The following is a 21,519-nucleotide window of genomic DNA, read 5'->3' as shown; positions in this document are numbered from 1 at the left end:
AACCAAAATCAATTTTAATAATAAAAATAAATGTAGATTAATTTGATAGGGTTCCACAATCTTTAAAAGGAAATCAGACTATATTTTTCAGCTATGTAAAAATAATTTATTAAAATTCTAAATTTTAAGAAATCATTTTAAAATAAAACATATGTTGACATACATTGTATGAAATACATGTAGTATTTTAAGAAGGTAGGTAAATATTCATGATATAATTAAATCTTCTTAACATTTTTTTTTAACTTAATAATAAACGAGTAGGAAAACTTTAAAATTAGAAATTAAATGTTTTCAGAATTTTTACTTTTTAACATCAAAAAAATATATATTTGATGTTAAAATTTTTTAGCAAATTTTTAATACAGATTATGATTTAAAAACTACATTTAAGATTTAAATTATAGAGCAGAAAGTTGAATTTATTTTATTTTAAATTAGTTAAGAATAAATTTCATTTCATCAATTTTCTCAATTTACAGGATTTGAATTTTCATCATTTTTTTTCAACCCTATTTCTAAGTTTTCATCAAATTAAATAACATACAATTAAAAAATTTAAATGCATTTTTCACCCTCCATTGATAAAAGGAGAGAAATAAAGATAAATCTAATGAATTTAAATATGACTTTGTGACAAAAATCTTTATGGAATACAAAACATGAATAATTACTTGAGTTACAAATAATAATAATAAAGAAATACCCATTGCAAAATCTTTAAAACAAATGAAAAAGATTAACTGTTAGGCATTTCATGTATATAGATGTTCACCAAATAAAATTTTCAATATAATTGTAATGTTAATTCATCAATAATAATATTATATATACCTTGATCACCAATATTAGGACAACCTCTAAGTAACACTGTTTCTAGTGACCCATGTCGTGCTATAGATGATAATCCTTCATCTGTTATCTAAAACACAGAATAGAGCATTTAAAAATTAATGTGGCAATTTTTGGGGAAAAAAAGTACTTAACATATGATATAATAATTATTTCATAATATTTTAAAATCCACTTAAATTAGTTCAAATCCCCAAGATTTTGATAAATTTATTTACTTTGATTTCAGTCACAATAGTAATAATGTTTGAAATATTAATTCACAACAAAGAACATAAAATGAAAATCTTTACCACACTGAACAATACAATTCAAATTTTATGAGAAAAACGAATGAATTAAAATGTTTTTAACATGCTAAATATTTCCAATTTGATTCCTGTCAGTTCACTGTGAATACTGCTTATGCATAACTTAATGTTTATAATTCTCCCCAAAAATACTTTTAACTATTAAATAACAAACACAACAAAACTGCATATTTTCATAACTCTATATCTGTTCTGTTCATTATCTATATGAATCAACTTAAACGAATGAACTCTCATGACATAGTGCTACTAAAAATGTAACTTTCAAGATAATCTACCATTATGATATTCAAGGTACAGAAAGCTGACCAACCCAAAGTAGATATGAGGGTAATTTTTAAAATTTCATGATATTGCAACTTTATTTCTCAAGTAAACTGTGCAGATATTAAGCAGAACCTTTCATTCTCAGATTGCAACAATGAATGAAAATCACGGAATTAAATAGTTAACAAAACAATAAAAAAAATTTGAACTTCAATAATGAAATCTACAGTAAAAAAGATATGGATAAAAATTGCTAAAAGTCAGGAAAAATTTTGCATCATAATTAAATTGGCATCTTTAAAAAGACATTTTTTTTATTTTATTTAAAATGGTGCAAAAATATAGTTTGAGGTAATATTTTTGGAAGCACTAAATAACTTGAAAATATTAAAATTTAATTTTTTTAATTAAATTTCTTAAAAGTATCACTTAGAGGTGCACATTTTCATGCTCTAGAGTATATCTGCACCAAATTTAGCAACATTAGGTCAATCTTATGGAGCTAAAAATGCACATGCATTATTCTTTATTATTAGTAGAAATTTTGATTTTTTTACATTGAATGAATTCAATATTTGTAATAATTTTTATTCGTTGATATTATTATTATTTTTGAAGAATTTATACAGAAGATGAGTAAGTGGATTTCTATAGCACAAAAATCATACCTATACACAAAAATATTAAGTAAATAAGGAAATAAATTCAGTATTGTGGTCATCTCAATCTGAAATTTAAAATATGTTTACTAAAAGAAATCGTTCCAAGCCAAACTCAGACACCAAAGAAAAGATATTAATACGGTCAAAATTTGTAAACTAAAAATGATAAGAAACATACTTAAATGAATTTTAAATAGTATATTTATTGCAACTATAAAAACAAATAACAAAAATTATAAATTAATTCATTTTAATCAGAAATTATGGCCAAAAAACAAAACAAAATAAAAAATAGTGCACAAACCAATCTCGGACGGATAAGAAGATTTTGAAAACTATTTAATGTTTTAAATGAATTATTATTTTGTATGCAAGTCCTTGTTTTTTATAATCATTTTAAGACCTTTAGGAATAGATTGCACAAATTTTTCACAAAAATTAAATTCAATCTTTTCTTATTCCTGCAACAATACTCTTTTTAATTCTTTACAGGAAATGGTGTGTTCCCGAACTTTTTTCTTAAGGTCATCCAATAAATTTCTGATGGAATTTATATCATGGCTTTTGGATGGAGTGTCCATAAGGTGAGAACAATTATATAGAAGTCAGGAACACACTCGATAAGCTTTATGTTTCTGGATCATTGTTCTGATAAAATTGCGAGTTGTTGCCAAGAGAAAATTTCAGCAGACATTATTTTTAATTTTTGTTTAAAATGTTGAGGTATACACTCTGATCCATTCTCCCTTCAATAAATTGCAGGGTTCCTGGGCCATTAACTGAGAAAGAGCCCCTGGTCATTACTGATCCATCTATATACTTCACAATTGCTTTCAAATGATTTTTTGTGTGAAATTCCTCTTTTGATATTCCCCAGACGTAAGGCTTACCATCAGATAAAAAAATGTCGAATTTGCTTTTATCAGTAAATAAGACATTTTTCCAAAAAGAAAAATTCCTTGTTTTCACCTTCCTTGCGAATTTAAGTCCCTATTTTGCAAAATTTAGCATGATTTCACTTGCTCATGAAAGGCTTTTGTCTCACTTTTCTTCCATTGAGACCTGCTTTATGGAGCACTTTTTTTTTTATTGTTGAAGGGCTAAATTTTTTTCCTAATTCCTTTTCAGTGATAATAAATAGGTTTAATATTCTAAGGAACGGATTTGCTTTTACTTTTCTGATTAAATATTGATCATCTGTTTCTTTTAAAATCTTATTGTGGGTTGTCTTAAGCTTATTTTCCATCTTATTATTGGTTTTGAAGCATTTTATGATGTTATTAACCGTTGAGTGACTTCTATGGAAGGTCTCTGATATTTCTGGCACATGCTTTCCATCTTCAATATGCTTAATAACCACTTTTCATAACTCAATGCTCATTTGGCTCCTTTGCCTTGATATTTTCATTAAATCAATATTTAATTCCACAGTAAATGAAAATAACACAATTAAGAAATTCCTCTGAACAATTATAACATTAACCATAAAGATGGTAGTAAATTTTACCCAGGGTTCCAATTATTTGGTGCTTAACTGTGAGATGTCCGAATTTGGCTTCTGAACACTTTTTCACAAATTTTATTTTTATGTCTAAATTTTTAATTATAATTTATGAATTGGCACTATTTGGTTTTGTTTTTAGCTGTGCAATAAATTCACTATTAAAAAAACCGTTTCATGTTTTTTCTGATTCCTTTTAGTTAAAATATTTTGGCAGACCAAGTTTTTTTGCTATGGCGTCCAAGTTTGGCTTGTAGCGACTGTATGAGCATCAAGCAAAGAATAAAAGAATTAATAAAAATAAAACACAACCAATGTTCCAGGTGAGCAAGTTCAACCAAACATGATTCATACTTTGATCAACAATGGTTGATCACCAAATGGTCGAATATGAATGTTTTCAGTGAAACAATCAATCAGGATACAGAGTTGGGCATATTGTTAAAATAAAGCAATACAAAGAAACACTAAATTGACACAGGCCATGCTCAACATACTGCTTTTACAATAGAAAATGGGATGATTATGTGAACAATGAGGATTTAAAAAGGCACCTCGCTTAATATATATATATATATAAGCATTATTTTATTTGAAGGGAGTAGAATGCAGTTTCGAAGACAGAAAGAATCATTAAAGTTTTAAATTTTGTTTTATTCTCTCGCCCTGGAGGCAGGCAGGCATGTTTTTTTACAAGAAGGCGCGGACAAGGCACGTCCGCTCACAGCAACAGATTAGATAAGAAGTGGCATAAAACAAGAGAGAAACAAATTATCCCTGTCTTATATGCTGTGATGTTTTAATAGGGATTTCCATTGCATGTCAATCAAAAAACAAGGGAAACACAGAAATCTCTTAGAAGAATTTGTCAACTCAACAGTATTTTATCCCTTCACTCATAGTGTGGGAATTTTCAGGCTTTTAGTTGATTCAGCTATTTTACAAAGCTTCTGTTGAATTAATTAGATGGAAAAAGTGGAATTGGATTGGGAACTAAGAGAATGAAATTACTACGGGCTAAATTAAGATATAGCTTTAAAAAGTAATTTGGATTAAATTAAGAGTTTAAAATATCATTTTATATATATATATATATATATATACATACGGACCTTTATAAATGCCTCACTTTGCATCAAGTATACACAAGAAATTTAATGGAAGACTTACTCTATCTAAATAACTAATGTGCAATGTTCTCAAACTGTAGCATGTAGCTAGAGACGTCAAAGAATAATCGCTTATCTCATCGCAACCTGACAAGTCTAAAAACCTGTAAGCAAAATACACGATAAATAAATAATTAAGTGACAAAAAAAAAAAAATAGCTAAAATACAAGCAGACATTTTAAATTTTTAAAAAGTCAACAAACTGGACATTTTTTCACTTTTGCTGTTTTTTTTTGCATACACATACCTCAGTTTTTTACAACCCCTACTCACAGCATAAACAACATCATCATCAACTTGCTGATTCTGAGCAAGGGACAAATTTTCCTAAAAGCATACAAATAAAAGGCATTCATATAAATATTTTTTTAAAAAAATCATTATGGTAAGTACAAAAAAAAGTTCATTTTATGAAAATGACATCTTTAAACTTTTTCATATAATTATTACTCCAAGTTCTGAAATAATAGATAATATATTTTGCTCTGCCAGACACGTCTTTAAAGTAAAAAGTAAAAACTTTTTTTGTAATTTCTTTTCTTTTACTAAAACATAATTATAAAAAAAATAATAAAATTTTTTTTAAAAAAAATACTACATTCAGGAAAAGAATTTAATGAAAGAAAATACGATATAAAATGCATTTGAACATATATTATATATAATATGTAATGAGGTAATAATCAGTTAAGTGCATACAGAATGCATACCTACCAAACCAAACTACTTAAATGAATTTGATGTATATATTCATTATATAAATTAAAATATATAGAGTATTATTAAAAAGTCAAATCTTAACAAAATTGCTATCAGAATTTCCATTATGCAACCAATAAAACTACAATATATTTATCAATACATGTAATTTTTTTTATCCACCTAATATTATTAGAATTTTCTTATTTAGAAATTTTCAACAATGAATTGCTAATTTTATATAAAAAGGTAAGTCTTCATTATTTTGTAAAATTTAGAACAGGAGAATTCTGCATTTTACATAAATTTCTCTTGACATGCATCTCATGAAGAATTTTTGAAATTAAAATCTGCAGTTAGTTAACTAATTAATGTAAAAAGTAAATATATGTAAATATTTAAATCTAAGGGCAGGCTTTTAATTTCTAAACAGTTTCAAATCACTTACAAGACTAGATAATCTTCCTATATGATGCAAGCCACTAGCAGTCACTGAAAATTAAAAAAAAAAAAATTTATAATAATCATTAAAAAGATTAGATTCAGTTGACCTAAATTTGCTTTTCCATATTTTTTTTTTTATCTAACAGCTATATTACAATAATTTAAATTTTATAATAAATATGAAGAAAGTCAAGATAAACTCTTTCAAAAGGAAAATCGAAATTATTAAAATGTCATAATACAGAAATTAACAGTAGACAGCAAAAAGATGGCGGCCAATGCAATTTTTATAATGTTTGAAGAAAATTTGCATAGTCTAAAATAATAAAAGTTCTTTATTTTAATAAAAGGCTGACAGAAACACTCAGAAAAGATTTTTTAAAATTTCAGATATTAACATTGAATTGTCTTAATTTCACATTTTTATAAGCTTTTGCTTCAAATTATAGTTATAATTTGTAAATTTATGCAATTAGAATATTAGTTTCAGTGTCTTAGTTTGTATAAAATAAAATCCTATTTTGATATTATTTTTAGTTAATTTTAAACCACCTCATAATTTTGAACTATGATTAAGTAACAACAACTAGTATTCTACTCGAAAGTTCACCAACATTAAATTATTTCACTCAGTGAACTTAAAATACATCAGTATATAATAAATATTCAATGAAAGTGAGTCTCAAACCTTGAACTCTAACTTTGTACAATACAACATGCATCTTATTAGACATATTTGTATTTCTTTGGTCTATATTTCAATCTTTAAACAATGCAACATCCACACATCAAAAATCTAAACAGATTTCAGAGAAATTCTCAAATTATGGCAATTCCAATTATTTAAAATATGAATCAGTCAATAAAATATGCATAAAACAATTACTAAATTGGAAGGGGGGATTTTGAGTTATTGACATGAATGAAATATATGAAAGTCCATAGTTGATCATAATAATTAAATATTAAAAATAATACATAATATTTAAATTCAAATCAAATGAAAAAAAAAAACAATTTTTTTCAAATTCAAATTCTACAAAATTTTTTAATTCCAACTCAAAGTAATGACTTCATTTTGAATAATGGTAAATAACAAAATGAAATATTTAGTAATCATAATTACATAATCAGCATAATGTCGTTCAATAGGTTTTTATTTTGTTTTGTTTTGATACTGGAATAGTTCTATGAATTATGGCATAAAAAAAATAAATGATTTAATAATAATCAGAATTTTAAAAAAATCTGGTAATATATGAAAAACAAAATAAACATGAAACCATTTATAAAATTAAAAATTTGACAGCAAAATTTATTGTATTAATAAATGAATTCTAGATTTATAAAGCATTTTCTTAAAACTTTACTTACAATCAGGAAAAATACCTCCAACATACAAAATCTTCAAATTTTTCAGACTCTGAAAAGATAAATTTCAATAAACTTAATAAATATTTAACAGAAGCAAAATTTTTGACAATTAATTAAAAACTTTAATGATGCATTTTATTTAGAATATAAGAATTAGTTTCCAGCCCTAAATTCGAAATGTATTCCCTACATAATAAAAATTTAACAAAAGTAAAACTTTTGACAATTTATTAATCATTTTTATACCAAACAAAAAATAAGACTTCAATACAATAAGTGTGTAAAAAAAAACCTTTAATGACCTTTATTTAGAATATAATTATGAGTTTCCAGACCTGAATGCAAAATTCAAAATATTTTCCAAAAAAAAAAAAAAAAAAAAAAAAGGTGAATTTACTAACTAAATGTAAAAGAGTATTATTTAAACATTATTACAATATCCAGACAAAAAATATTTTCTATCAGCATTAACCATATTGTGTATGTCTATGTATGAAGATTTCTTTGATTTCCCAATATAGCTATAATAATTGGCCTTCAGAAAAATATGGTGTCTCTAGGTTGATAAAAGCATTTTTAAGAGATTAAATTTTAAAAGATTAACAATACTAGTAGAAAGCAACTAAAAATGCTCTATCTCAGATAATTCTATCCCCTCCTTCTGCTAATTTTAAATGTTCTGACTGAAATTTATAACAGAAAAGGTTATCACCCCCAGTTATCAAGAAACCAAATCTAATTTAAGTTGAAAAACTTCAATAATTAAAGAATTTGAGATGGTGCCTAGTAAAAACATTTTTTTTTTTTTGAGAAAATTGATGATTTAAATAATTTAGGTCAAATTTGTTCCATAGAATTATTCTATGAGTTAAATATTTCAAACAGCACCAGAAAATTTAGCTAATGTCAAGCAAAGGAAGTAACTTAAATTTATCATTGGCAAAAGTGTGAGCATGATTAATGATATTAAACTGTGATGCAGGTTGAATATTTCAACAAAAAAATTAAATTGATAAATATTATGTTTTAAATAAATTTGAAAAATCAATTAAAAATAAGAAAAAAAGGTATGATATTAAAATTGCTGTCATTATGGATTTCTTTTTTTAAAATTTTTAATCCTTATCATTCCATGTCTAGTCTGATTGCCCTTCTGCAAGATGCATCGTTTTCACATTCTTGTTGGTTAATGATTACTATAAAAGCCATATATTTCGTCAAAAACTTTCCCAATAGTTTTTAGAAATTATAACAAAATCCACAATTACTTCTGAGTACTAAAAATATATCTTTATACTCATAATAATACATCTCATTACTTTTTTGAGCACAAAGAGTTAAGAGAGTGTAAAAATAATATTGACGAGGTGATTTACTGGGAAATTATGGTAGAACACAAAAATTTTAACTGCCATTTTATTTTCCTTAAGAAAGACATAGAAACCTTTTAATTGCATAGTTAATCCTCCGAAGTCCCAAGAAACATATGAGCCAAATTTCATATAAATCTGTTATGGGATTTGGTATTGTATAAGGTTCAAATAAACAAATGGACATTCAATTTTCTATTCACAGACTTTATTAATGCTTTCAGATAATTAGTCTTCATGAATAATTAATGATTCTATAGCTTTAAACTTCAAAGTCAGAACAGTAAAAGTTCACATAATGTTTTATAGGCTATCCCATAGTTTAATACATTCTTTAAATTATAATTCAAATTTAGAACATTACAAATATTTTAAAAAATTATTGAAGTCATATCAATCTAGTAAATAAAATCATTTAATTTGCCAGAAAAAAAACACTGAAAGAAAAAAATAGCAAAATAAAAATCAAAGAGAGGAAAGTGTATTGAATAAAAGTGCAGAAAGAAATACATACTCCCTATTTTCTTTATATCAAACAATAGATAACCTTACCTGGCATAATAATTCAAGAGCTCTATCAGATAACTGAAAACAATCATTTAAATAAAGGGCAGATAAATTTCGACATCTAGTAGCTAATTTTGTAAAGCCCATGGGACTGAACTGAAATAGAGAAAATGATTAAATTATAACTTCAGATTGATAACAGAACATAAAAAGACTTTAAATTATTCTTGAGAAATAATTCCTTTGATCAGGCTAGTAACAAAACTGACATTCATTATTTTATTATTCAGAAGTTAAAATAGTTTTGAAATTTTAATGTTCCTATGATACATAGAAATATATCATCTATGTACTTCAAAAGCTTATTTTTAGAAACTGAAAGTTGCAGGATAAAAATAAATGATTATTTGGAGAGTTAATCTTTTGTTATAAATTTATAGTATGTGAAATAGAAGGAAAAAAAAGTATTAATCACAAAGTTTTGAAATACAGTACTTTACTATTTTGGGGATTTTAAAATGCATCAATAAATAACAAGGCAGAGGATATTTCAGTGTTACACAACTTTTCTGCAGCTGTTACCAATGGCATAAGTAGGTGCTACTCTTTTGAGGTTGCATCAAAACAGCTAAGTCTTCAGTAAAATGAACATATACCCTTCTTCATAAAAGTTGAATACATTCCACAGTAATGTCAACAAGGTAATACTTTCATTCGTCTTTCCCTGCAAGAGATGTCTCCCCATGGAATTCCTGGGACATGGAAGTACGATCAATGTTCAACAATATCATGAAACATTAATGAAATTCAGGAAGGCAACCAACTTGAAACATCCTGGTAAATTTTCTAATTTTGACCATTCTGTTGCATGGCCATGCCAGATGATGCATAATGAACAAAACTCATCTACAAAAGTTTAAGAAATCCTGAGACAATCCAAATCTGTTGTCATGGGACTTCCATGTCCTCAATGAGCTTTAAAACTAACACAAAGTCAACAATTTATTTGGTCAATGAAATCAAGGAATGTATGTGCAAATGGTCCATCAACATATAAAGGATTTCTATGAACTAAACATTTTTCAACTAAAGATACAATGAGATAACTGCCTCAACAGATAATATTTTTGAATTTCATGAAATAATTAAAATGAATATAAAAAAAAAAGTTTGAGAAAATCATTACCCTTGAGCACTTTGTCAGAGCACAAGTGTGAAGATTTGGACCAGCCATGTGAAAGCACTAAAATTTGAGAGAAAAAAATACATCTAGCATAAATTAAACATGCATTTTTATAAATTAAGATTTTGAGAAATAAGCTAAACAATAAAATATGCTAATATATTAAATAGTCTTTAGATGTGCTTTTTAAGAAATAAAAAAAAAAAAAATGGAGTAACTGAACAAAATCATTCATCAATTATTTGCCTAAATAATAGAGATAAAAATAATGCAGCAATACTCATTGCAAAGTTGATGTCATTTGTTATTATATGCAATGTGTTTGCTTCAATAAATGTATGAAATCAGTAATAATTCAGATAAATAAAAAATAAAAAAAAATCCAAAAACAGTACTAAGAGATGAAAAAAAAAAAGCCTTTTCTTTTCAATATTTCTCAACTTTTAATACTGAAATAAAATGAAAATAAATGATAAATTCAAATTATCCCATTTTGCAGAACTATATGCAAGGAATGTACATTTCTCTTTCTCTCTCTGTTTGTAGAGGGTGTCACACTCTAATCATGGTCCAATAGCTAATTTCTAAACCACAGATTAAATATATGGTGCAAATTGGAAAAAAAACTTTAAATGGCCCAAAGAGTTATATTTTATATTATTTGAGTCAATAAATTTAGTTTTGGAAAAATTAAGATTATATTACCTTTTATATGATCCATTGGTTATATTTAGTAAAAAATTGTCTAAAAATATGATTAAAAAAATTCCAATGGTTTAGTACTAAATTTGACTGGGTAATAGATATTTAATTTAAACAGGGGTCTAACACAGCAATTCATTTTAAGGAACAATTTATCAAAGCATAATTATATAATAATATAATTGCACACTGTTGATGTGTGTGTGTGTGTGGGGGGGGGGGGGGGGTTAAATGATCCTTTATGATATCTTTAGATGCCTAAATTTATCAGCAAAATTATTCATCTAAAACAATGACTTTTCACATTTCATAAGTCAATCAGTTTTAGTTGCAGAAGAGTAGGATATTTTTTTAAAATTTAAAATGTTAGTTCCAAGAATATTTTACTAAATACAATTTATAGGACCAAATGATTATATAAAAAATAAAATTGTGTAACTTTTTGAGAATATATTTATTGATGCAAACAACATAAAATGAAATATTTCAAGTATTTTTCGAATTGAAATTATTGATAGACATATACATAATTAAAAATCAAAGGCTAAAGAACCTGTGTTTTTTCATATACGAGATACATAAAATACTAAAAGAATTTTCATTACTATAAGCAAACAAAAAGAATTACCTGGCCTGTTATTCGAGGATTGCCAGTCAAATCAATGCATTCAAGCTTTTTGCACAAATGTAAAAGCCACCAGATTCTGCAATATAAATACTCATTAAAAATGTATAAAACACTTGAATTATTCAGAAATATTTATTATATTATAGATAAAAATTAAGTCTGTATTTGGCCTAATATTAAATTTTACTAATATTAATCTTCACATTATGATAAAACTTACAAATATATTTTGAAAATTTGCATTTAATTATACAATGAAATAATTTTTATAAGTAAATATTAATAGTCAAGTTAAAAATTATGAATAATTTAAATAACATTCAACAGCAAAGTTTTCTATGTGATAAATAAAAGACATTTTTACTAACCCTTTTTCTCCCACTTCGAAGCACCTTTGTAAAATAACATGCTATAATTGGAAAGAAAATCATATTTCAGTTTAATGTTGAAAAGCATGTATATTTATTACATAAATGAATGCATAACTAAATGTAATATATAAATGATTATAACATATACAAAAAAATAATGCCAAAATATAGAAAAATTATAATAAATTTTATAAATCTTGGTTATAACATTTTTATTAAAATGATAAAAATTTATACTCGCATGTCTTGTTAATAAGATACATTCAAGAAAAGAAAGAAAAAGAGAGATCATTTATTAATAAATGGGTCTAATTTTTAGTTGTAAATCTAAGAACCTTTTGATTTTTTTTCTACCACTAGCATGCCAAATCTAATTAACTAACTAAAATCTTATCAATAACAATTAATATGAAATGTTAAGCTGTTTGCAGTGCACATTCATGGATAAATGCCAAATTTTCATAAATAATTTTGAAGTTTAACCAAACGAAAATTATTCATACATACTTTTAATTTAGGACATTTAATAGCCAACTGTTGAAGCGAAACATTGGTCACTTTCACACTTGATAAATTAATGTGTTCCAGGTTCGGACAACACTGAGCTGTAAAAGGTAATTTTAATATTTCCTTTTATTTGAAACAAAATTACGAAAAAAACTGGACAATCAACATAAAATGTATAATATTTATGATAATATAAATAATATACTTTTTACAACTGAGTCTCATTAGGTATATGTATTGTTTGATATTACCAATAAGATATTTTTGAAGAATTACAAGATTTAGTCCTTCAGGAAGCTGCAAATCTTTGAGAAGATATATTACTAAACATACACTGTTACTGGAAAATATTAATTAATAAATTCATTTAGTTATTAGTGGTGACAGATTTAAGAATTTTATATTCCTGTGCTTATTATGAAACTTCTCTTTTAATAACTAGTCAATTTAGTTTTATAATTCAGTAATTTTTTAAAAATTTAATCAGCATGTTAATGATGCATTTTAGTTCTTTTTTTTTTTATCTTAGCAACTTTATACACATTTTTATTTATTTTTTAATGTGCATACCTTAAAAAAATTAAAAAATAAAATTTTTTAAAAACCAGCTTAATTATTGAATAATCATTTTTGCAATTGCAAATAAAAGTGATTCATTATTACGATAAATTATAAATAAAATTCAAACAAACACTCTTGAATCAAACAGAATTTGCCGACTTGACAAATATGTAATATGTAAATAAGTATGATGTAATTCATCATACTTATAATAAATATGTAATTAATCATACTTTAATCTAAACAGTAATGTTTTTAATAATTGAATGCAAACATACATTATAACACTTGTGCGATTGAAAATAACACAAAAACATTTCTGTATTTAAAAAAAAATTGAAATACATATCAAAGAACTATAATTTAATTCCAATCACTTCATACTAAACATATAAATATTAATCTTTTAATATAGCCATTGTAATTCACAGAAACTATATTTTACAAATTTATTTATTTGACAACAAGCTAAGACCTGCCTGTAGCCTCCTCCACCCATCAGACCAACCATTCTAAATAACTGTCTAGTTAAAAAATCATATTATTAGCAAACTCATTTTTTTTAAATCTTTAAGCACATATTTAAATATTTTTTTCTATTGTTTTACATTTGACATTATACATATTAAACATTTTGTATACTAATAATGATTTACACTATTTCAATGATCAACTTAATGATATATCAAAAACAAACTACCTTGATTAATAACTAAAGACTAAAGAGCCATAATTAAACAATACTAAAAAGTCAAATCATTCATAAGAAATTCAGATGTCTATTAAATGGAAATATAAAAAAATATGCTGGTCATTTATCTTTGCAAAAAATGTTCAGTATTAAAACATACAAACAACAAAAACTTAAAATATTTATATGATTTTAGCATGTATTATATTTTAAAACTGCAATAACATTTCACTTAGATTTATCTAGAACAATATCTTTTATATAATAAATATAATAAAATACCTAACAAATAAAATAAATACCTATTATTTCAACAGCTTTGTAGTCCAAAGTGTGAGAAGCAGTGGAAAGATCAAGCCTTTTTAAATTGCCAGCACACTTTTTCAACAAAGATAATAAGATTCTATTTGTAAGTGCTGCAATAAAAAAAAAATGTTAAAATATACAGGTCATGTTTTTTTTAATTAAAATATAAAGGAAAGGGTTTTTAAATGTGACATTGATCAGATCTCCCAATTAAAAAAAAACATAAGATCTTATTTGTTATTTGTATGTAAAAGGATTTAATCAGCACTTATGCCAGTTTTAATAGTGCCATGACATTTCAAAATCAAACTAAGAATGGTTATAAACCAGAATAAAAACTAGATGGACTTTTTTTTTTTAACTTACAGGGGAAAAAAACTGCCCCAAAATATTACTTATTTTATATCTGACACTATTATTTACACAAATAAAATTGAAAAGCTAAATATACTGAACAGATTCATTTTCAGCATCAACTTCAATGATGATAAAAATTAACTACTATTTAAAATTTTGAATTAGGAATTAGTATTAAATAAGAGAAAACAAGCTACATTGGATGATTTAGTAAATTATTTTGGATAAGAGCTTTCATGGCAGAAAAGAGATAAAATATTTTAAATTCAAGAAGTATATTTAAAGCATAAAAATGTATAATTGATATTAGGGTAACAATTAAAATTTAAATAAAACTTACGTCTTCCTTCCCAGATGCAGAACACATTTTGAAGATTTAAATTCGTTTGGCAACGCCATAATTCTAATGCCAACTTCCTCCACTTTCTACAAACTGAAAAATATTGTTTGTAAAAATATAGTAAAGGAAAAAAATGACATTTGAAAATATAATTGAAACTAAAATAGATTTAGAAAATGCATTTAATTTACTCACCAAATTCTAATCTAATTCTGTCTCTAATACCCAAATAAGAAAATATCAATAACAACATGTCATCTGTCATTTCATTGATGTTTTGCAAACTGCTGCTTTTAGTTATAGTTAGAGAAGATGTGCTATCAGTTTCCTCTTCACAAGTTGGAGTTAAATCAGGATCAGCATTCTAAAACAAATAGTTCATTCAATATAAATTTTCGATGAAACTGAACATTAGACAATTGCAATCATTTCATCTTTGGTAGACTATTTATAAAGACAATCTGAACTATATAATACAACAAGCCTTGGTAAAGGAAGGAAGGGGGGGGGTAATAATTTCTCTCAAATTCTCCCATCCAAAGAAGATATTTTTACTGAAAAATATTAAGAAATCTAGCAATAGAATTTATTATACAATTAAATAAGAACTTTAAAAAACATTACTTTAAAAATTCTTTATATTGATGCATTGGATGGAGTTATAATTCTAATTCAAAATGTTCTCCTTAATATGATACTAATAGGGCTATATTGTTTATTCTATCATTTTAATGTCAGCAGTATGCATAAATTCAAGTTCTATATTCAGTAGTCATAACTATATTTACTTAAAATATAAATAGTGCAGAAGCAGATAGGCTGATAATAATTAAATATATTCTTTAAACTTCAAAACACTATTAATTCACATCAAACAAAAATATATAATTACAATATAGCTTTGGTTCTATAGTAACCACAAGAATATAATCGTCATAAGATCATCGAAAGTTGATAGTATTTTCAAGAATTTAATGTTAGTTAAGAATGGAAGAATGTAATTAAAAAATAAAAGTTACAGAAATATCTTACTTGTTGAAACAAAATTTCTCGGACATCTCTTTTAAATTTTTCAGATTTCTTCTCTTCAGCAGGAAAAACTCGAAGAAATCTAAATAAAAATAAAATAGTTAATATTTTTAGAAATTACATTAGCAACATACATTTTACATTAAAAAAATGAAATTAACTCATAATAATAAAACAAATACACACAATTCCAAATAATTGCTAGATTTCTAAAAGACATTGTGTAAAATATAGAACAAAAACCTAAGATAATGATTTAACTGGACTGTAAAAACTTTATAAAATGCAATATTATGAAAAATATTCTTGTTAATATAATTTTCATCAAAAGTAAGACATCTGTTATGGAAACTCCATCTAGTGAGAAATAGAATAAGCTTGTTAATGATTGACAATGCTTTCTTCTATATGAAAACACAGCTGAAATCTATATAAAAACAGCCCTTTTAAAAATCAGCAAATTGTTAGTAAATAGATGTAACAATAGTGCTGCTCCAACAGAATTTGCTCTGCATTCAACACTCTAATGAGAACATTCGCTCAACTCAACTCACTGATTCTCATGTGCACTTTCATTTACCTATTTTCTGTAACAGGATAGATTTCTAGAAAGATTCTATACATCGCTTCTTAATATAGATATCATCAAAACTCCTGTACTTTGAAGAACCTCCATTTTTGTCATCAAAGTTAGGGGGTTATTGATCTCGCATCCACTAAAATGTCTGTAAAACTCTCTTCTTTACTATGAATACAGAATAATCATTTGTATAGATCATACTCTTAATTGAAATATTTATTACATAAAAATATATTTTAAGCTTTCTTTATTAAACAAGTTTCCTTCCAGAGGAAAAGGTCTTCATTTAATAACAATTATTCTGGCAATTTAACTTTTTGTCATGAAAATGATACTCTACAAAGAGTTTTTTAAAAATTTGATACACTTATACATTTTAATACCTAACCGAATCTCTTACAGAAGATGTGGTGAAAGAAGATATTTCCTTATTTGCAATTTATTTCACTACTGAGAATATTAACCATATCACTTTGCAGAGTTATATGGAATAGTATGTTACAAAAGCTCACATTAAAGTTATTCTTGACCCTTATTTAAAGCCCTTCTTTAATATAAATAAAAGTCATTATAGTTAAGTATGTATATATGACTCCACCTAAACAACTATTCAAATTCAACAAAATTTTGCACATGTATTATATCAAGCATAAGAAAGAATATTATCAACTTTTCACAATACAAAAAAAAAAAAAAAAAAAAAAAAAAAGACTGATAAAATGAATCATAATTTTAAAGTACAAAAATTAATATCCCATAATTTAGAAATTACTAAAATTTTGCTTTCTGCCCCAAACTACTCCATCATAATTTTTGAAATTTCTCTTTGAACACACATCTTTTGACGTTTTATTGGTTTTATAATAATGACTTAATGATGCTTAAATGCATGCTTATGTTAATCAAACTTGATTAAAACCATAAAATTTTCATTAAAAACATTCAGACAATACAATTGTTTGATATTATAGCAGTTTAAATAAAAATAATCTTTATTTTAAAAATATTATACAAATCCCAAACAACAATGGATACATCAACTAATCTCCAATGAGCAAATGCTATGTAAACAGCTAATGCCAATTATCAGTTTCATATTAAATTAGAATTCTGTTTTTCATATTACATTAGATATATTTTTACCTTAAAGGCTATTAATTAACTTACATATTATTTGGAATATGCTCTAGTTCGTAACTTGTTCTCAAGTTAAGTCCGGTTTCAGAATGTCATGTTTCACAAAGATTGCCATCAATTTTAATGTGAATTAAGGTATATGTCTATCTGTTTGTCAAAATAAGTTATTCAGGCATTTGCTGGATGCAGAAAAACAAATACATAGGATAATTACCTATCATACATTTCCAGTTCTTCTAATGGTGCATTTTTTGCCTTTTCAGCCTCTTGTGCGTTTGAAAATATCACAAAACCATATCTGTATTTAAAAAAAAAATTGAAATACATATAAAAAAAACTATCATTTAATTGCAATCACTTCATACTAAACACATAAATGTCAATCTTTTAATACAGAAAAATCTAAAACCAAAGACTTAATCCATTTAGAATAAGTTCGTAAATTACCCTCTTGATCTGCGTTTGATATGATCTTGAACAATTAAGCAGTCTGTTATTTTTCCAAATTTTGAAAAGAATTCTTTTAATTCTTTTTTTGTGACCTGAAATAGAAGGGAAAAAATATTTACCTAACAATTAATGTAATTATAGTTCAATGTAGTTAGAAACAATATGGCATAATATAGGGTAAAAGACATTCAAATTTTAAAAAAAAATCCAGATTTCTACATCAGGGTTATCACTCAAAACTAGAATTGAAATTCATTGTGTTTTTCCTGTATGAATAGCACTCGTGTGCTAGTTATAATGCAGTATCAGTAAAAGGTAAAAAAAAGCAAGGTAAGGAAGTGACAATTTAACATTATTAAAAATAATAGTATATTAAAAGAAAATTTATATTTACATGCAAAACAAAAATTATTTTTTCTTTATCATCTCGAATTTAGAAAAGACAAAATTTACATATTAAGCGGGAGGGGGGGGGGCATACTACCTCTCATTCTCTTTAGTTGGAAGACACAAAATTAAGGATTTAGGTGGAACAAAACATAAACAACATTTTTGTACGGCCTAACATACATTTTTTAGCTATTTGACTTCTCGTGAATACAAGTGAAAATAATTCCAATATATCACTGAATGAATTAAAAGACAAATTCTTGAACTAAAAAGTTTGAAATCGTTTTATTTTCGAGCATTAAATTCGACATTTTCGAGCTTGGCATCTACATTCATTTAGATACAAAGTTTAATATTAATTATGATTTTTTTTAATTGGCACGCAATTTTACTTCTTCTTTTTGGCATGACTAATAAGTGCCTGTTTTCCCATATTACTTGGGCTCATTATCTTTTTACAAAACAAGCAGTATACAACAAATAGATTTTGCAAAGCTTCTCGAACCCATTCAGCAAAATCAGGATTGATATTTTTTTGTCCGTCTAATTCTATTAAATATGGTTTTTGATCAGCTCATTGTTTAAAAAAAATTCTCTAATCTACTTTGAATAAGATGACAGTTTTTCAAATAATAAACAAACCATTCAATAAACTCAAGTATGGTAGGCTAAACAGCACCATGCAGCTTCCGCAGATTGAATGTTCCCAGCAGAAAAATGTATTCTATTCTTTCATGTAGTTTCAGATGTCTCATGCATACTCATTAGCTGCAATTTGGGAATCTCATGGAAAAAGAACTGTCTCGTGAATCAAAACTGGACTGATCTATACAGAAAAAAAAGGGACAGCATGGAAAAGGAGCAAGTTTCCGTATTACATAATCGCAAATGATATTGTTTCATTTTCGGATTAAGGAAGAAACTTACAATTCCCTGTTTTATCAGTCGATTTTTAAATTCCCTGTGTTTTCCCGGTGGCATTGCAACCCTGTACATATAATTTGTTAAAAACTTTTATAAAGAGACAAATCAAATACAAATACTGAAAGTTTCATATATAATGTTGGGACGTGCTATTTAGTGTTTCCAATAAACCTAAGAAGAAAAATAAGATGGACTAATAATTGGATTATATGTTATTTTGAAAGATTGTGAGAGTTAGTATAGTATGGATCTCATGATTTTCCAATATTAAAAAAAGATGTTAAATATTAGCCAACATTTCCACATCCTACTTGTATGCTATAATAGTGGAAAGTTGTTTGGAGGATTTCATATATACCAGATCTTTTGCTGGATTGAGTCTGAAATCTATAGCCAGTCATAAAGTCACCATGGCTCAAATAAAAAAATATCTGTCAAGAATTTGAAATTTCATGAAAGACAGTTATAAATAAACTACCTATTAATAAGTCAAGAAGAAGGAAGAATTTTTGAAAATATGTATTAATGCATTTTAACCAACCAAATGATAAATGCATTATAAACTAAAGTTAGATTGTTTGATATGAGAAACTAAGAACTTGAATAAATCAGATAAAGTTCAAAATTTCTTAAATCAAATTCAAAGAAAACAAAGAAAGAAAAAGAGGTAATAATGTAAGATGCAATTTCTATAAGATAAGGTTCATTTTGAATTTTATCTAGTTTTATTTTCAGTAATGGCTTTTAAAATATATCATAATGATGAATTAATCTAGAATCTAAATTTCATTTACATATTATTTTTATTAACATGCAAGATATTTTCACAAATTAGAAAATATTCATTCAAATTTAAACTGAAGTTATGCAAATGCACATTAAAATATTTTATAATATTTTAATATGTATTATTATCATATTAATTAATAAAGGTATGTGAGAGTATCATATTTAATTAATAAAAATCATTCTCACCCTTTCTGGAATACCTCCTACAAAGAGTCTCCTCTTAAGATTATTGGCAGGTAAATCTTTCTCTTGTTCCAGTCTCTCCAAACGACTTTGGAGGCTTGGTCTTGCAGGCGAAAAAGCTCGTGGGGCTTCTTCATCAATTTCGTCATCATCAGGGGAGGACAGCTGAAGCCCAGAGTTCAAAACATTAAATCCAATATCTGGTTCTGACACCCTGGACTCAAACAGCCTGCACTTCCTTGGTGACGGTGTACGGCAGAGCCTTTCTCGCAGGGCTTGCTCAGAAAACCGTCCATTTTCTCGAATAGGTGTGGACACAGGCGTGGCCGGGAGACTTGAGCGGTAAAACGCTCCTGGTGGATTGCCTGGAAGACAAACCGCATTGAACCCCATAAAGGATTCTGTATGCAATTTATAGAGGTAGCTGAACCGGAAACCCAACATGATGCAATCTTCGCTCTATTTACCAACCATGACATCTATGAGAGAGAGAGATATATATATATAAATATTCAGTAAAATAATGTAATATAAGCTATATTTTTCTGACACAATTACTTTGTATCTTCAAAAAAAAAAAAAAAAACACACGTTAGAGAATACCATTGATTGGGGGGGGGGGTGGAAATAACTAATTTCTTCATAATAACATTTTTCAGAAATGCTAATGATATCAATAGTCCCAACATGAAAATAATGGGAATAAATCTTTTACACCCTGTGAAATCTATCGTCTAATTTCTTTTTTAAAAATTCCAATATAACTTGCTAACAATTTACAGTATTACAGAATGAATGGTATCCAATTAAGAAATGACAATTTTCTTTAATTATTATATTTGTCAGTGAATTTATTGAACTAGCTATAATAAAAGAAGTAAAAACTGCTTACAGCATTCGAATTCGGCAGTGCAAAAAATTTATGATATTATACTAAATATTTTAAAACTAACTGCTAAATATTTTAAAATTAACTAAGCAAATTATTCTTTTCAAAATATGCAATTTTAACATTGAATTTATTGAACTAGCTATAATAAAAGAAGTAAAAACTGCCTACAGCATTCGAATCCTGCAGCACAAAAATTTATGATATTATGCTAAATATTTTAAATTTAACTAAGCAAATTATTCTTTTCAAAATAAACAATTTTAACATTTTTTTTTCTGGTTCTTCTAATTAGTTAAAAAATTAATAACAAAACTTCTATTATAATACTAAGTACAAATCAAT

The 21,519-nt window shown here is 25.9% G+C and overlaps 1 protein-coding gene across 3 annotated transcripts in view; it reads right to left on the bottom strand.

The window, feature by feature from the left end:
* Nucleotides 1–21,519, bottom strand: part of LOC129966580 (putative RNA-binding protein EEED8.10) — a 69,354-nt gene that overhangs the window by 9,002 nt on the left and 38,833 nt on the right. For all 3 annotated transcript variants that reach the window (XM_056081044.1, XM_056081042.1, XM_056081043.1), the window contains exons 2-18: nucleotides 20,289–20,764; nucleotides 17,997–18,091; nucleotides 17,764–17,847; nucleotides 15,836–15,914; nucleotides 14,999–15,167; nucleotides 14,804–14,896; nucleotides 14,103–14,216; nucleotides 12,549–12,646; nucleotides 12,039–12,079; nucleotides 11,671–11,746; nucleotides 10,344–10,400; nucleotides 9,203–9,313; nucleotides 7,281–7,329; nucleotides 5,911–5,954; nucleotides 5,011–5,090; nucleotides 4,764–4,866; nucleotides 835–922 (exon numbers count right to left, since the gene is read on the bottom strand). In XM_056081044.1, coding sequence (XP_055937019.1) covers nucleotides 835–922; nucleotides 4,764–4,866; nucleotides 5,011–5,090; nucleotides 5,911–5,954; nucleotides 7,281–7,329; nucleotides 9,203–9,313; nucleotides 10,344–10,400; nucleotides 11,671–11,746; nucleotides 12,039–12,079; nucleotides 12,549–12,646; nucleotides 14,103–14,216; nucleotides 14,804–14,896; nucleotides 14,999–15,167; nucleotides 15,836–15,914; nucleotides 17,764–17,847; nucleotides 17,997–18,091; nucleotides 20,289–20,729 — 1,822 coding nt within the window. In that variant the 5' untranslated portion in view covers nucleotides 20,730–20,764. The remainder of the gene's footprint in view (nucleotides 1–834; nucleotides 923–4,763; nucleotides 4,867–5,010; nucleotides 5,091–5,910; nucleotides 5,955–7,280; nucleotides 7,330–9,202; nucleotides 9,314–10,343; nucleotides 10,401–11,670; nucleotides 11,747–12,038; nucleotides 12,080–12,548; nucleotides 12,647–14,102; nucleotides 14,217–14,803; nucleotides 14,897–14,998; nucleotides 15,168–15,835; nucleotides 15,915–17,763; nucleotides 17,848–17,996; nucleotides 18,092–20,288; nucleotides 20,765–21,519) is intronic.

The sequence above is a fragment of the Argiope bruennichi genome, chromosome 4 (assembly GCF_947563725.1).
Source record: "Argiope bruennichi chromosome 4, qqArgBrue1.1, whole genome shotgun sequence".
NCBI lineage: Eukaryota > Metazoa > Arthropoda > Arachnida > Araneae > Araneidae > Argiope > Argiope bruennichi.
Note: the sequence above shows the minus strand (reverse complement) of the source record. Positions and strands in the feature narration are given on the sequence as shown.